The sequence below is a fragment of the Mustelus asterias genome, chromosome 13 (assembly GCF_964213995.1).
Source record: "Mustelus asterias chromosome 13, sMusAst1.hap1.1, whole genome shotgun sequence".
NCBI classification, from domain to species: domain Eukaryota; kingdom Metazoa; phylum Chordata; class Chondrichthyes; order Carcharhiniformes; family Triakidae; genus Mustelus; species Mustelus asterias.
The window spans coordinates 11,888,632-11,906,110 of record NC_135813.1 but is presented as its reverse complement, the minus strand read 5'-3'; the positions used below and the strand labels follow the sequence as shown (position 1 = coordinate 11,906,110).

Here is a 17,479-nt window from a genome sequence, read left to right as displayed (position 1 = left end):
GGCAATTAGCTTTGCTGAACACCCCACTATCAACATCCTGGGGATTTCCATTGATCAGAAACTTAACTAGACTAATGATATAAAGTTTGTGGCTACAAAAGCAGGTCAGAGACTGGGAATTTTGTAGTGAATAACTCACCCACTTCCCAAAGCCTATCTATGGATGGGTATCAAATGCTGGCCTTACTCACGATGTTCCTATTCAATGAACAAATAAAAAAGGTCATTTAGGATTATTTGGCTTAATTAAACCTTAGTAATTTTGCTTTTCTCTTTTCCAGTAGTTTTCTTGCTTGAACATTTCCTACTTTAGTTCATTTTACTGTGAGCCAGTCAACTAAAAATATTACAGGTAGTATGAGCTAAATGCAAGACTTGCATTTTTACGTGCAAGAATAGATTGGGGCTGGCTGTGGAATGATATTTTTCATTTCAAGTAGTTTTATCGACAGCTACTAAGTCAACAGCAGGAAATAAAGTCCACACATTCAATCTTCACATTTTCAAAGTAGCTGTTTAATTAAGCTTTTCATTTGTTTTGTTTCAAGCGAGGAGTTGTTCATTTAAACTGTTAGAAAGGGAAATCAAGTTGCATTTATGATGGTATTTACTCTTTTCATGTTTGGCAAAATTCACTGAGTAATTAAAATAAAAACCTGTTAAATCACAAGCTGAAGTACAAGCTTTCTATTGTCACAGAATGAAACAAGTAAATATTTTGTAATTTTATTTCCATGGAGGGTTGCTGATTTCTTAACTTTAAGTTTTGCTCCTTTCTTCTGGACACAAAAATGCTCTTTGATCTTTTATTGCCGCTTTGGTCTTGTTCCTTCTACTTGAGTTGATTGCTGCTAAGTAGCGATGATACAATTCTTTAAGCAAGTATTCAGAGTAAACTGTGTATAATCTTGATATCTGTAGTTACACAAGTCCACTCCTAATCAATCACATCAGGTCATGTGCTGTGTCCTACTAAGAGTGCTCAAAAGGGTACAGAGCAGTAGGTTTGCCAACTTTCGGCAAGTTCAAAGCCAAATGAGGATGACAACATGAGTTCAATGGCTTTTGCTCTCATTCAAGATTTGTTGCTGAGGATGAAAATCATTGACAACCTTAAAACACCTTCAAATCTTAAAACACAGAAGTGTGTAGGAAAGAAGAGATTTCAATTTATTATTGCTTCTTTAGATTTTTAGCGAGCAATTTTAATTGGGGAACAGGTGGAATGTTGATTTTACACTCTGCTCAATGGGGACAATAACCTCACCCACCATTCAAGAAACTGCCTGGATTGGGGACAATCTTGGTTTCATAATTCGCCAAATTTTACTCTCTATTGAAGTCAACAAGTAATATTACATGGAATGTAAAATCAGGATTCCACCTGATCTAATGGGTTTCCCACCAGGTGAGTTAGGTTGAATTTGCCCCTTGGTGGCTAGTTGGAATACAGAAATTTCTAGACAGCTTATTTCAAAACCAGACAGGTGACAAAGGCAACGAGGCAGTGCTTTGTAAAACAATTAATATTTCAAATACAGTTTACTTTTTTTGCAAAAAATATATCTATAATTGTTTTGTTTTGTTAAGTGTACTTTACCTGCCCGTGTAAATGTATTTTCTTTACATTCTTTATTAACTCTGTCTCCCTGCTGTCACAAGGGTGAACGTATGAACAGAGGAGCACATTGGGATGTTGACCAACATCTAACTCTATCAAAGATCACTAACACTCAGATTCTCCGTTTAATAGGTCCAGTAAGAATTGGTGATTTTTCAGGTGATATTCCTGCATTATTGCGTACATTTTTTGAATCCTTTTCAATAATATCCACTTTCCACCAAATGCCTTATTTTAAAAATATATGATTTTTTTTCCTCATTGCAATTTTAATAAAATACAATTTGAGTTTACATGTGGCCTTGTGTATTTGCAATGTTACAATGCTTTACTCACACTGCCACTACTTGCTCTGCACCCCACGCAATGAAGTGCAACGACTTCAGCGCACTCATTGAATTGGCCCCTTCTACATGGACAGTTTGCTCCGTTCACTAATATAAAAACTGGTAAGTTTAGTCAATGAGACAAAAACGTGCCCCAGGACATATTTGTTTTAGGGGTGTATGGACCAATCCCAAATTGGGCACATGCAAAACATGATAAGGGTACCTATAAAAGAGATAGGTGGTTCATTTTCTATATGTTGTATCAACAAAAGAAAGAAAATTATTGTAAGAAAATGCTCAAATCAAGTCAAATGTGAACTTCAATGCACCTAATTTCCACCCCACCATTCAATGTTTTTCTACTGTTTTGTTCCTTGGCAGAACTTGAGGAACAATTGCACTGAGTTTTGCTGTAAAAATTGCATCAACAGGAGGGACAACCAGTTTTGATTAAATATTTGTCTGCTTTCTTATTCAGATATAAATCACCATTTCCCATTTTTATTTCAGATTTCTAGCATTTGTGGATACCAATACCATGTTTTACATGTGGGGTGTGTGTGTGTGGGGGGAGGTCTTCAACATCATTCCCCAAAATGTAAAAACAGCACAGCATTTACAGTTGTATAAACTGGAACATTCATGTTGGCACATTATACAGGGTAAAATCTTTATAAAAACAAAATTAACTCAGTGCTCAGAAACGAGGCATAACAAAAGTGCACAATTATATTTATATATATAAAATTTTTAAAAAGCCATGTTTAAGGCTCTAATTGGTTATTTCTGGAGGTCAAAAGTGGCTGAGAAGAAAGTTACACTATTAAAACACAAATAAAAACTTCATGTATAAGCAACAAATATTCGTAATCTTTGACCAAAAAAAGATATAACTTTTAAAACCAGTTGCTTTTCCATCAAATTGCTCTAAAATATTTACACAATAAAAGGGACTAAAAGACAGTGAGATCATAATCATAACATTCCTATTTTTGGCTCATGTTGTATGGTACATAACAAGAATTTTTAGGCAACAAACAAACTGAGGATGGATTCCTCAAGTTACCATGACGTTGCTGTGAGGAAGCACAAAATGAATGGACTTCTGATGCCAGTTAATGCACATGCTAAAATAGGATCCTTGATTTCATCAGTAAAATAACAGCAGTCATCTCTAAAACATTCTAATTGCTACTACTCCTCAAATACCACAGTCTATCATGAATATTACAAATATTCACAAACTTTGTCTGACAATAATGTACTCCGCATCAAGAATTACTTTGTGAAACTCATTTTTAACAATTAGCTATTAATTTAGTCTCCTTAAATGTGAAACTTGAATTTCAAATTTTCCCAATAGAATGATAAAACTTGAAGGCCTTTAATTTTATAGTGCATTCTAAAAATAGTTGATATTGTAGCAGTTTGTGAAGAGCAGTTTTCTGTAAACTTGAGCTGGCAGCTAATGGACTCAATCTTCAATACTTGCCACCTTTCCTAGGTTTTTGCATGTTAAGTTTTGTAAAATATTAAAAGCTCTGTTCTAGTTGGACATTGCTAAAGGTCTGATGATCTATCGATCATTTTATAGCCCATAATGACCACCCACACCCATAATGCGTCAATAAACAATCAAGTAATATATTGTGACACATTATGAGCGGGTCATTGCTTATTTCATATTAAATTGGTAGATTCTGGACAAAAGATTGAAGGGGCCATCTTATCCTAGATCAAAGGGGCAGTTGCTGTCTATTGCGAAATGTTTTATCTTGTTAGTTGAACCATTAGATTAAACATGGGGTAACTGGAATGTGCTATGCAATTGGACTTGTAAAATATTTTGAACAGGTTAAATGGTGTCTCCCTATTTATGTGTATTCATACTATTGTTAGTGGTATTTTTTGTTTCTGAATGTATTCTTAAATTCCACTGGAAATTTGACTTTAAATTAACTGAATGGTCACAGACAGGACTCAGGACTAGCTAGCACTGGAATCCTTGAGAGTTCTGATGACAAACCAAACAGAAGGCTTACTTTAACTCACCTCTTGGGGTGAGGTGGTTTTGACATGTTAGACCACTTTTGGTACAATGTGAAATAGGATATAAACAACTGAATTTGCCAAAGACAAACTTTTGAAGAAACTTTCTTCAAATAGATACAAATTTGTTCTTAAAATAGGTGACTGATTATAGACATTTTTAAAAATTGGTCATGCATTAAGTGTTGTTTCCTGGTTGTGCATTAATCATAAACAAAATATGTGTGACCATCATCTATAAAATAAGAAAATTCTCATACATGTTTAATTAATAGAAATCAAGTGAATGCAGTGTAATTAAATCCAGTAAGTATTTGAACACAATTTGACTTAATTTTAATTCTTGGATCACCCATCTCTGTAAAGACAAGTTACAGAAAAAAAGTTTCCAGATTAAAAATGATAAAGTTCATTTATGGGAAGTGTTATAGAATCAGTTCAGGAAAATGACAATGGTTGACGGAAGTAAAAAGACAAGCAAAACAAAAACACATGATTCACTTGTGAGAAATGGAAGCTGCAGAAGACTGAGACCCCAAACAAATTTAGCAAAAACCAACTCAGTAAATAGTTCTGTACTGTTGGGTGTATAATTGGAAAAAAATATGAAATTACCTCAGTCATTTTTTTAAACATCTAGGAAACAGTAATTGGCAGTATAAGAGGGCAGATGGGAATTCTAATACAGCTTCTGCAGTAATCTGAGAAATGTAAATAATTGTCCAAAATACAGACTGTAAGAGCTTTAACTGGCTGCAGAAAACCTAAATACCAACCATTTACTGGCTAGTTGACATTTTAAATATTCAGTCACTGTCACAAATCAAGTGCTGTCTCCTTCATAAAATTACCTTTGACAATTAAACTTGCATCTCTCTTTTGAGAGTGGAAATTAATTACAAGTACAACATGGCAGGCATTTTTTAAAAATTCCAATGTATAAGTACCTGCACGTTAATTTTCAGAGTCAGAAAGATTCCACAAATCTTTATCATTTCCAACAGCTCCAATTTTTGCCAGTAGGAGAAAGACAGCAAGTTATGATTCATAAAGGAGGAAAACCCAAATGCAACCAATCACCATCTGAATTCAGAGCTCATTTCAAACAGATCCCATTTTGGCTCTTCCACGGGTCCTAACCCACAGCGTGGAGTCACAAATTGATGGAGTAGACATAAATACTCTCAAAGGGTGGATAAGATCTGCATAGCTGTCACGATCTGAATTGCTTTGCTCTTTAAACTTATGCAGTTTCAATAGAGCTTTGCTCACATTTCCCCAAGGGCTATTATAAAGTCATTATGAATGTTTGGTTGAGTTTCAAAAGCTCAAATCATCTCAGCAGGGGTTTCTGATCCACAGTTCGTTTGACAGCTGATTTGCCTATTAAAGGAAAAGGGATGCTTGGTTTGTTTATTTTTATGAGAGATTGACTACTTGAGGAGATTTAAAAGCTTTGAATGGATTTTATGAATGGGAGAGTTTTCACCATCAAATGTGTAGGAGTGAGAGGTGCATTATATTTTTCATCTCCACTGTGTCCCACCCCCGCCACCATCTCCCCGGGTCCCACTCCTCCCAATCCCAGAATGAAAATCATGTGTTTCCTTTTTACTGAGGTGTGGACTGATGAGATGGGAAAGTTCAATTCGAACTACCCACCATGGTTGTCAAAATTCAGCCCAAGATCCCAATTACAAGGTGATGTGAGGGAAAAAATGCAACTGGTGAATCTAACAGGGAAGTAACTACACTGCTAGATTAAAACACAGGATTCGACTTGTTCTAGGAAAGATTGCAAGTATAGACTCTGGGGGAGGAACGATGTGCAAACAAGTGTACAATGCAAAGTGAAAAGCCATTCATAGTGATAGTCAGCACACCATAAAGCAATGCATTTTTTCATCCACTTTCATTTTGGTTATCACATCCCACAATGAAATGTGTTAATTTGTTTGGGTCCAATTCCATGATCCAATGGGTGCATGGCAGCTTCATTTTCAGTAATGAATCTGAATTGCTTTATATGGCTCCCAAATCTATTTTCTGATAAATAACATCAGAGTTTGTTTGGAGGAAAACCAATGTTTCGCCCCACTCAAGGGCACAGTGTGTAAGAGCTGATGATGTCACTGTCACACAATGCATTCCTCCACCACTCTGACCTTCAAATAAAGCTCTCAGGTGATTCAGAGAACCTTATGTACAGAGCACCCAATTGTGTAGAGAACAATACATTAGCAGGAGATCTTCAACTCTGCAAGTGGCAATGCCTTTTGTATCATTTCCAACTGAATTAGAAAAATTTACTGGTTTTTGAACAGTTGTTAAAGGTCATGCAGCTGCGCTTACACATTTCTATGTGATTGGGATAGACGAAAACCAAAGCTGAAAAGCACAGATCACAGCAAACACAAAAATAAGCGCTGAGCCCATCCAGAGCCGAGTCAGCCAGAGAAATAATAAAAAAAATCAGCATTTCATTGCAGCATTTTAAAAAAACAATAGTTACAAATAATGACTCCTATGTAATAGAAAACATTCCGGTAATTAGAACTCACATTTATCTCTTCAGCTGTTCATATGCATTATTTCTTTCAGAGTGTTCATTAGGATTTTGTGCTGCTTTTTGTGTTTCATTCTATCTGATGTCATTGCAGGCTACATTTGTGTTTCAATCCTCATTTTGCTGGCTGTGCTTTAAAACTACTACTCAATATTTTGCTAATATTGTTGCCTGAATCTATTTTCATTTTATTCAGCTGCATTTAACACTCAACTGATGAGTCTATTGTAGATTTGCAACCAATTTACAACGGCATTTTTTCCATTATCCACCAACAAAGAGCTAGCAAACAGTGAAACAAATCAAATTTATTGAAAGTGATCTCAGAAATCTCAATAGAGGAAATCTGATGGTCGTTTTCTTCCAATCAACTTAGTTCTATAGAAGCTAACCTTCAGTTTTATTCACCAATCACTATCATTCTTCCACAAATAAACTCCATTATGCTTACTAATTCCACCTCCAATTTCCATCTACTCTTAACCCTAGCCCATCTATTGAAGCTCTTGTTGTTAAGAGTTAAATACTCAAGTACCTTTGATAAACAGCACAAAATGCACACTTAATAACCTAACGTCAAGGTACAACATGCTGATTGTAAAAGCTGGTAAATAAAATGTATCCAAGGAAAGAGGCTACAACATGTTAGGCCATGGGTTTTATGTATAACCAAAAAAAAAGGCAAATGAAGGTGGTGTGGGGCACCTCCTGGATAAATGCCATTCACTTTCATATAAAGAAGGTGCTTCTCACTATCTCCAGGCACTGTTTCCATCCAACAGTTCATGACTGTTTAAACTCCAATCATTTTTACCCCAAGTTCCTTATCCCTGCTACACTATTATAAGGTCAACCACCCTTTGCACAGGAATTGGAGAAAGATGGGAAAGGAGAAAAAAAATCACAAGATTGATGGCACTGCTTAGGGACATATTGAACAAGTTTTCTCACTCAACCCTCACAGGGTATATAGGAAGTGTGTGGGGGCACGAAGGAATGGGGATCTGTTTTATGATTTTATGATGTTTGCAATTAATGATGCTTTGCTGCATGTAGTGGCCTTCACTACATTGTTTACTGTGTTACCAAAGCCCCTTTTTCAATGATTATATTGTTTTACACTTTCCCTTCACTTCATTGCATCACAGAAAAATGTAACAATTCTTCTCTATGGTTTTACATGAGAACGAAAAGACACATAGAATCATAGAAACCCTACAGTGCAGAAGGAGGCCATTCGGCCCATCGAGTCTGCACCGACCACAATCCCACCCAGGCCCTACCCCCACATATTTACCCGCTAATCCCTCTAACCTACACATCCCAGGACTCTAAGGGGCAATTTTTAACCTGGCCAATCAACCTAACCCGCACATCTTTGGACTGTGGGAGGAAACCGGAGCACCCGGAGGAAACCCACGCAGACACGAGGAGAATGTGCAAACTCCACACAGACAGTGACCCGAGCCGGGAATCGAACCCGGGACCCTGGAGCTGTGCTAACCACTGTGCTACCATGCCGCCCTATATTTTAAATAATGTTGACTGATGCAGTATAATGTTTGCTGAAGTCCCATTAAACAAATTATCATCAAGGATGAGAGATTCAAACTCAGTTTAGTTTAACTTGATATGATGCGACTAACACCACTCTTCCTGGACCACTGAACTCAAATGCAAAATGGAGCATGTTAATATGCAGAGGTGATTGCTAAGAAAATCTAGTGCTAGTCTGGTCCAAATTCAATTTACCTAATTCTCTTCTTTTTTACAAAGGACCAGCAGAGCAAATTATAATCTTCACATTAAGTTGGAGATTTCAACCATAAGTTGTGGCCTCTTCTGAAGATAAATATTCTTCACCAAGCCTTAACTATCTTATACTCATAGGCTCCAGTTTCTCCCCATCATCCTGATACCGTCCCTTGGTGCTGAATGTAGCTATCCATCCAAAAAAATTGCAATGACATCAAACAGAAGAATTGAAATCAACACACATCCATTAAAGAATAAACCAGATTTCAGACCAGAAACAATAAATCTTCATGATTGGTAATTAAAATACACATTCGGAAGGAGTAAGACAAAAGCTTGTGCAACACAAAATGAAGCTGTGCTTTTGCTGTTAAATAAGTCAATGAGGTATTTGTTTTTTGCAACTGTTGTATATATAATACTGATACAAACACAGGGTTTCAGCTGAATTTGAAAAAAACTCTCCACAGTGAAAATATACTTCAGTAATTTTAATTAATTTTTTTACACTAACCGATTTGGAACTATAATTGAGAGCAGCTTTTTTGTGTAGCTTAATTAACCTTGATAACTGAATAGATAATAGAACTATTGATCAAATCATTACGTGTCCAAGAAATTCAGAACCGTCAATTTGCTTGCTAAAATCTATACCTTAATTGTAGCTTTTTACTGTAATATGGTCATCATCAGTGGTGATTAGTAGCAGCAAACAGGTCAACCTAACTCTGATCATCCCATGGCATCTGATAATGGAAAAAGGCCAACTGCAATTGCCAGGCATTACGCTGTGTTTGTCAATTTAACACCTGCCATTGGTACATGCAATGAAATTATCTGAACAATTTGAGGATTTTTTCTTTGGCAAATTTAACATAAATCTCTAGGGACTGCAAATAGACTGCCTGGGAGTGCATGGACATGCATTCACACAGAGATATCTCCTCCAAAAAGTGAGTTTTCAATCTCAGCCATTCCCTTACAGAAAGAAACTGAATGGATATCAAACACATCTCTACTGGAGGGGGAAACGTATTTTTTGCTGCTCTTGGTGGTTACTTACAGAATACAACTGGCATAGGCCGGAGAGCAGGCTGCCTAAGTGACCTCATGTGGAATAGTACAAAGTTCATAGTAGTAGGTCATATAATTCACCCTACCTCCCTTTACCAATGGTCAGTTAATTTTGCTGCGGCATCATGCTACAGCTGCTGTTCACTGCTGTCCCTTAACCGTATGGTATATTAAACCATCGCTTAAAACTGTGGCCCTTTAAAAGAACATTAAATGATAATCTAGAATAGGACAGCAAAATTGAAAAGTAAAATAAAAATCCCCGCTGGAAGCCATTTTACGTATTACAATCATTTATTTCCCAGTATCTCTCTTTTGCTGGCTCTATGTGCACTATGAATGTAAACCATTAGCTTTCTTGCCTTTGTACTATTTCCTGATGTTTTGAAGTGGAGAAAGTAGTCACAAACAGCTGAAACCCTATTATTAAATATTTTAGCAGACAATAGCTTGGTGGCGGCTTCAGGAAATGTAGCTACCATTCAGCAGAAACTCCCAACAAATACACAAGTAAACATGCAAGAAAAACAAAATAAGAAGTGTCACATGTCCAGCAAGTCTACACCATTTAGCCAATAAAACAAAAACAAAGAAAAATGTGCTGTTGAGTCCCAAGCAGTGACCCTCATAAGGTGGGCACAGGTAGAGCAACAGGGCGAGCATGCAGGTCAGAAAAAGTAGACTGAAGTTTGATATTGGGCAGTGCTAGAAACAAAATAATAATAAATGATGTGATGGTAACAGAGAAATCTACCACATACCAGATGTATGTACTACACGACCACAAATGAATTTAGCAAGATTAATGAGTCTAATTTCAATTTGGCAATTGAAACCAACACAACTGTGAATCAACCATATCTGCAGTAGATACAAAGATTTCATATCATGATATCTAGTTAAGTGGCTATAATTAAATAAATATGGCTCTAAACCTCTGGCATTTTATTTGAATAAAATTACTGGGCACAATTTGAGGGTGTTATATGACCTTAATAGATGTTTTTTGGCTGGGAGTGCATGGAAATGAAGAAGTATAAAATAAATAATTAAAATAGTATGAAAGTTATTTATAAAAACCTCAGCAAAACTGAGGGGAATGGATGAAATGTCACTCCTTTTCTCTAAATGGTGAGTTACAGAATGAATTGTTAGCAGCGCCCACACCTTTCACACGGTTTAATCTGCTAGGAACCACACATTGCATTTCCAATGTAAGTTAGCACAGGGACAAAAGGTGATGTATGAAATGCCCTCAAGGTTTCTGAAGCCACATACATGCAGCATTTAGGTTACATAGATACTGTGAACACAGAAATGCTCTGTGGTGACTCTGGAAGGTTCCTTAACTTGCTATAAAGCAGGACAAAACAGATTTGAAAGGATCAACCTATGTAATTTCACTTCAATTCCCCCTCTTCCTGCCCCCACCTCAAGAAATACCTTTAACCTGGCTCTAAAGTCAATCTTAGGGACAACACAACCACACAGTTACTGCTGTGGTCTTGGAGTACGTGTACTCTGGTAAGTGGATTTCAAAATTCAATTTTTTTTTTTGTTTCTTATATTTTTAAAAATGGGAAGCAAATTCAACATTGGCATGCATCAGAAAACTGCTTTTGTTTTTAACATGGAAAAGTAGCCAGGTTAATTAGAGCAATGGATGGCATGCCGTAAAGTAAATAGCAAGCACTTGCACCTTTTGTTCATAGAATTTTTTCCCCTTTCTTCTTTTGCTTTTGATCATTAAAAACCAAACCAGGCCAATAATCCAGCTAAACTTCCATTTTTAAAATTGTTAAGCAGAAGAATGTGTCCTTGCATACCAGCTCGCCCCGTGATTCATGGACCAGCACACCACCTTAGGTACCTAGAGTCCAGAGAGGTAGAAAGGGATACATGTTAGCAACATGATAGAGTAAGTTAGAAATAATCGAGAAATCATACAGGTGATGCAACTTTGAACAAGACCATGTAATATATATTTTTAAAGATACAAAAATGGATGAACCTGCGTCCATCTGGAAGCCTCTAGGACTTTTTGCATGGTTCTCAAAAGCTTAAATAAATTTGAGGCAATGAAGGTCAAACAGAGAAAGCTAGGAATCTGAAATCACAATCATAAAAAATCCTAGAAATAAACAACAAGTCAGCCAGCAGAGAACTGAAAGAGAAGAAACATCAATACTTCTGATGAAATAAATTCAAATTCAATCAAAGAAGATCATGCAGACATTCTCAGTATGCTACCCTGAAAACAATTAGCATTTATGCTACTGACCATTTAATGGTAAATTCTAACTCCAAAAATGGGCAGGTCTAGGAAGAGACTAAAATACAGTGCGGCCCCATTATAACGCGATGGTTGGGGGGTCGTGCTAAATTTTAGCGGGAAAAAAAGGGTCCAATGATTCATCGCGTTATATCCGAATTCGTGCTAAATCGGGTCGCGTTAAATCGGGGTTCCACTGTATTAAAAATCTGAATCTCGGCTCCAACTTGCCCATTTCTGCCTTTAATGCAGCGGGGCAGACAGCCTATCAGCTCCTGGGAAGCGGATCGGAATTTCAAATATCATTATGAGGCAGTGCGCCTCTTTTATGTGCACCAACTTGAACTCACCTCTGGATGGTTGTGTTCTGGCAGTTGCAAGAATGTGAGGATTGTGTGATCCTGGAGAACCTCCTGCGACTGGACCCCAACTCTTATGATTGCCAAAAAAAGCATATTTGTATTGTTTGCAGAGAACAGACCCATGTGTGTTGCCTCTGGCAAGTGTGAATGAGCTCAACCTTAAATTGGTTATTGGTGTAGCTATTAGTGCACTCAGGATTGTTCAGCAGGTGTTGCCCAATAGTGGAATCACATTTAAATGTGGAATCACCTAAATGCACATAGTATACGGAACTAGGTAAATGAGCTGGAAGCACACATTGTAATTGGAGGGTACAATGTTTTGGGCATCACAGAGATGTGGCTGCAAGGGGATCAGAGGTGTGATCTGAATATCGAAGGATATGTGTTCTATCAAAAGGGCAGACAGATGGGTAGAGGAGGTGCGGTCACCCTGTTGATAAGAAACAAAATTTAATTTTTAGCAAGAAGTGGTATAGGATCGGACGACGTAGAATCTGTGTGGGTAGAGTTGAGGAATCACAAAGGGAAAAATACCCGATGGAGTTATGTACAGGCCCCCTAGCAGTAGTTAGGATGTCGGACAGAAAATAAATCAGGAGATAGAAAAGGCATATAAGAAAGGCAATATTACAGTAATCATGGGGGATTTCAATATGCAGGTGGACTGGGAAAATCAAGTTGGGAGCAGACCCCAAGATGAAGAATTTGTGGAATGTCTACGGGATGGGTTTTTTGGAGCAGCTTGTGCTAGAGCCCACTAGGGAACAGGCACTTCTGGATCTGGTGATGAGTAATGAGGCAGACTTGATCAGGGAACTTAAGGTGAAGGCACCCCTAGGGGGGGCAGTGACCACAATATTATAGAATTCACCTTGCAATTTGAGAGGGAGACATTGGAATTGGATATAGCGGTGCTACAACTGAGCAAAGAAAACTACAAGGCCATGAGGGAAGAGCTGGCCAGATTTGATTGGAAAGGGAGCCTAGCAGGAAAGGCTGTGGAACAACACTTGCAGGAGTTTTTGGGGACAATTCAGAAAGCACAACATAAGTTCATTCCAAGGAAAAGGAAGCATGTTAAGGGGAGGATGAGGCAACCATAGCTGACAAGGGAAGTCAGGGATAGCATAAAAGCAAAGGAAAGAGCATACCGAGGCGAGGAATAGTGGGATGCCAGAGGATTGGGAAGCCTTTAAAAGCAAACAGAGAACAATTTTAAAAAAACAATAAGAGTGGAGTACATGAAATATGAGGGTAAGCTAGCTAGTAATATAAAAGAAGATTGCAAGAGTTTTTTTAAAGATATATAAAAGGTAAGAGAGGCAAGAATGGACATTGGACCGCTGGAAGATGAGGCTGGAGAAGTAGTAATGGGGGGACAAAGAAATGGCAGAGGAACTGAATGGGTACTTCACGGTGGAAGACACCAGTAACATGCCAGAACTTCAAGAGAGTCAGGGGGCAGAGGTAAATGTAGTGGCCATTACTGAGGAGAAGGTGTTAGGGAAGTCTGAAGGTAGGTAAATCACCTGAACCAGATGGACTACACACCAGGGTTCTGAAGGAGATAGTTGAGGTGATTGTGGAGGCATTGGTGCTGATCTTTCAGGAATCACTGGAGTCAGGGAAAGTCCCAGAGGACTGGAAAAAGGCTAATGTAATACCCGATTAAGAAGGGAGGGAGGCAGATGATGGGAAATTATAGGCCAGTTAGCCTGACCTCGGTCATGGGTAAGATCTTGGAGTCCATTATTAAGGATGAAATTGCGGAGTACTTGGAAATGCATGGTAAAATAGGGCTGAGTCAGCACGGCTTCATCAAAGGGAGGTCATGTCTGACAAATCTGTTAGAATTCTTTGAGGAGATATCGAAGAAGTTAGACAAAGGACAGCCAGTGGACGTGATTTATTTGGATTTCTAGAAAGCTTTTGACAAGATGCCTTACAGGAGGCTGTTAATAAGCTAAGAGCCAATGGTGTTAGGGGCGAGGTACTGGCATGGATAGAAGATTGGCTGACAGACAGACGGCAGAGAGTGGGGATAAGGGGGTCCTTTTCAGGATGACAACTGGTGACTAGTGGTGTTCCACAGGGGTCAGTGTTGGGCCCACAACTTTTCACTATATACATTAATGATCTGGAAGATGGAACTGAGGGCGTGGTTGCTAAATCTGCAAATAATACAAAGATATGAAGAGGGACAGTAGTGATGAGGAAGTGGGGAAGCTGCAGAATGACTTGGACAGGCTAGGAGAGTGGGCAAAGAAGTGGCAGATGGAATACAATGTGGGAAAATGTGAGGTTATGCACTTTGGTAGGGAGAATAGAGGCATAGACTATTTTCTAAATGGGGAAGAGCTTCGGAAATCTGAAGCACAAAGGGACTTCTTGGGAGTCCTGCTTCAGGACTCTCTTAAGGTTAACATGCAGGTTCAGTTGGCAGTTAGGAAGGCAAATTGAATATTAGCATTCATTTCTAGAGGGCTAGAATACAAGAGCAGGGATGTACTGCTGAGGCTGCACAAGGCTCTGGTCAGACCCCATTTGTAATATTGTCAGCAGTTTTGGGTCCCATACCTAAGGAAGGATGTGCTGGCCTTGGCGGAATCCAGAGGAGGTTCACAAGAATGATCCCAGGAAATAAGGGTTTGTCATATGAGGGGCGGTTGACGAGTCTGAGTCTATACTCGATGGAGTTTAGAAGGATAAGGGGGGATCCAATTGAAACTTACAAATACTGAGAGGCCCAGATAGAGTGGATGTGGAGAGGATGTTTCCACTAGTGGGAGAGACTAGAACTCGAGGGCACAACTTCAGAGTGAAAGGACATTCCTTTAAAACTGAGATGAGAAGGAATTTCTTCAGCCAGAGGGTGGTGAATCTGTGGAACTCATTGCCACAGAGGGCTGTGGAGGCCAGGTCACTGAGTGTCTTTAAGACAGAGACAGATAGGTTCTTGATCAATAAGGAGATCAAGGGTTATGGGGAGAGGGCAGGAGAATGGGGATGAGAATCATATCAGCCATGATTGAATGGCGGAGCAGACTCGATGAGCTGAATGGCATAATTCTGCTCCTATATTTTATGGTTTTAACAGACATTTTGTTTTGGGTTTGGCAAGCACTGGCTGGTTGAGTACGTTCTATACACTGCCTATTACAAAACAGCAAAAGAATATACTGTTTGATTCAATCAACCAATTACATTCATATGCATGGTTCTGTTCTCTACAAACAAAACAAATATGTTCCAAGTCTTGTGCCTTCTTTGAATTACCCAGGAGTTTGGGGAGCCTATAGTTTCCCCTGTGCTTTCTCCATGCCACCTCGGCCAATCAGAGTTGACTGGCCAGCCAATCAGCACCCTTTTCTCCTGGAGTATAAATTGTGATCATTTGAAATTTAGCATTCTTGTCTTGCACCCATCAGGACAAATGCAAGTGTTGGCAACATATCTCCATTTTCAGGAATATTCAAACTGTGATATTACACTGATGTATTTTTGTGGGAATGACAGTGTATCCACACAGACACAGAAGAATGAAAGGTCCTAACTAGAATTTAAATTGTCCACTAGATGCATAGAAATATTTCTAAATTTGATTAGACTGATAGATTCACTATAAACTCATGATCTGAACTTAAATATACAGTGGAAATCTTCAACCAATAGAACAGATTAAGGAAACGGTGGTTTCAAATGTAGTGTGAAGATTTATCAAAATAGATACAATCAGGGGCTCCTATCAAAAAATATTTAAACTTGTAGGGCGCAATTTTACATCGGCTGGATTTTCCACTCTCACCTAAGGCGATGGATCATTGAATGGCTCGACATATTTTCCTGCCCCATCCCCTCTGTGACAGGGCCATAAAATAAAGCCCTTAGTCCAAAAACATTGACAGATGCATTGAAATGCCCAGTGGTGATTTGGTTTCTATTCCTTTGGGAAAGACACGGACCTCATAACCCACTATATATGTTCTATTGGTTCTGAAATCCAATATATAACCTTGCTGGACATTCTGTTTTAACAATGGAAGACTGGTCTGAAGGATATATCTTCTAACAGCTGTAAACACAATCAGTGTTGTTGCCTCATAAAATAAGTTGTAGCCCCAAAATGACAAGCAAGCTTAAATGATTTTCTTTTTAATGAACATTAGAACGTATTTTAAATCAGAACTAACAATAAAAAAGAGCCATCAGCTTAAGAAAAATGATGCTTCAAAGTATGATGCTTCCAATTTTGGACAATAAACTCCAAAAACATACATGATGGAAATGATTTACAGCAGTAAATGCTTTTTTAAAAAAAATGTCTTGAATTTGCAACCTATGCACAGATTTTTCTAAAATTTATGACAATTAGAACATAAAAATGTTACTTTTTTCCAGAAAATCAAATAACCATTATTTTGAAAAATAACTGATTACAAATGAATAAATGTTTCTCGGCAATTAAATGCTGGCAGATTTTTGTAAACTGTTCTTATTAATTCTGTACAAACTATAATTTATGACCATGGTTACAAGCAGAACAATTTGCAGTATTTGAGTGAGAACTATTATTTTCTCAAGTATATTCCATGAAGGCACAAACATAGATCAGTTTCCACCCCAAATAAGCAAGCTATTTTAATAACATAAATTAAATTCAAATACAGTTATGATAGCAATGAGAGATGTGATGCAGGTATAACCTGCCACTCTGCTGAGCTACATCTCAGTTATGCAGTTGAGGGGAGATATCCAACAGGGGCCCCTGAGCCTTCCAGTAGGCAAGTGGAGGACATTGATAGGTTGCTCTAATACTGATAGAAATTTGAAAGCAAGTTTCCTGCATGTCCTCTTGGTTGCAGGACATGCAAGGTCGGGGAATAAAATAGATGCAGGTGGAATGAAGCATTACTTTTAAGTACATGAAATCCCAACACCATCAAACTTTCCTGATAGAAAAGGCAAAAGGGAACCCTTTGTCACTCTCGTTAAAACATAATTCTTAACTTGTACTACAGCATGGTAAATGCAGAGGATTTTCTGTGACCACTCCTTCAAAGGCTTCAGGCACTGACTTGCAATCTGAAACTTTACAAACTTGATACTTTGAAAACAAACACCATTCTAAGCAACAAAGCAAATGATTAATCTTTTGCTACTTATATACATTTTTCCATATACATGTATAAAAACTGCACTATCTGACCTTTCCATTGCCTGTTATTTCAAAACAAAGAATGCAGCTATTTACTCAACTAATTACTCATTTGTGGAATGGAAACTAGAAAATTCAAGTTCAGCAAACTAGGAATTTTCCCCACAGCCTATAAAACCTACTCCATATTCAATAAGACCAGGGTTGTATGGTTATCCTGTTAGATCAGGTTTTAATTTGTCTAACATTTCCTGAGCAATTTACTACGCAGGTAAGCAAATCAGAACTGTCTG

At 38.0% G+C, this 17,479-nt stretch overlaps 1 protein-coding gene across 7 annotated transcripts in view; it reads right to left on the bottom strand.

Annotated features, from left to right (window-relative positions):
• Window positions 1-494: 494 nt before the first annotated feature.
• fnbp1b (formin binding protein 1b) overlaps window positions 495-17,479 on the bottom strand; it is a 253,838-nt gene continuing 236,853 nt past the window's right edge. For 5 of the 7 annotated variants that reach the window (XM_078226346.1, XM_078226350.1, XM_078226352.1 and 2 more), the window contains one exon: window positions 7,908-11,264. In XM_078226346.1, the coding sequence (XP_078082472.1) occupies window positions 11,257-11,264 (8 nt within the window). In that variant the 3' untranslated portion in view covers window positions 7,908-11,256. Of the gene's footprint in view, window positions 1,089-7,907; window positions 11,265-17,479 lie in introns of those variants that run through there. The other 2 variants (XM_078226353.1, XM_078226342.1) reach the window with 1 other exon arrangement.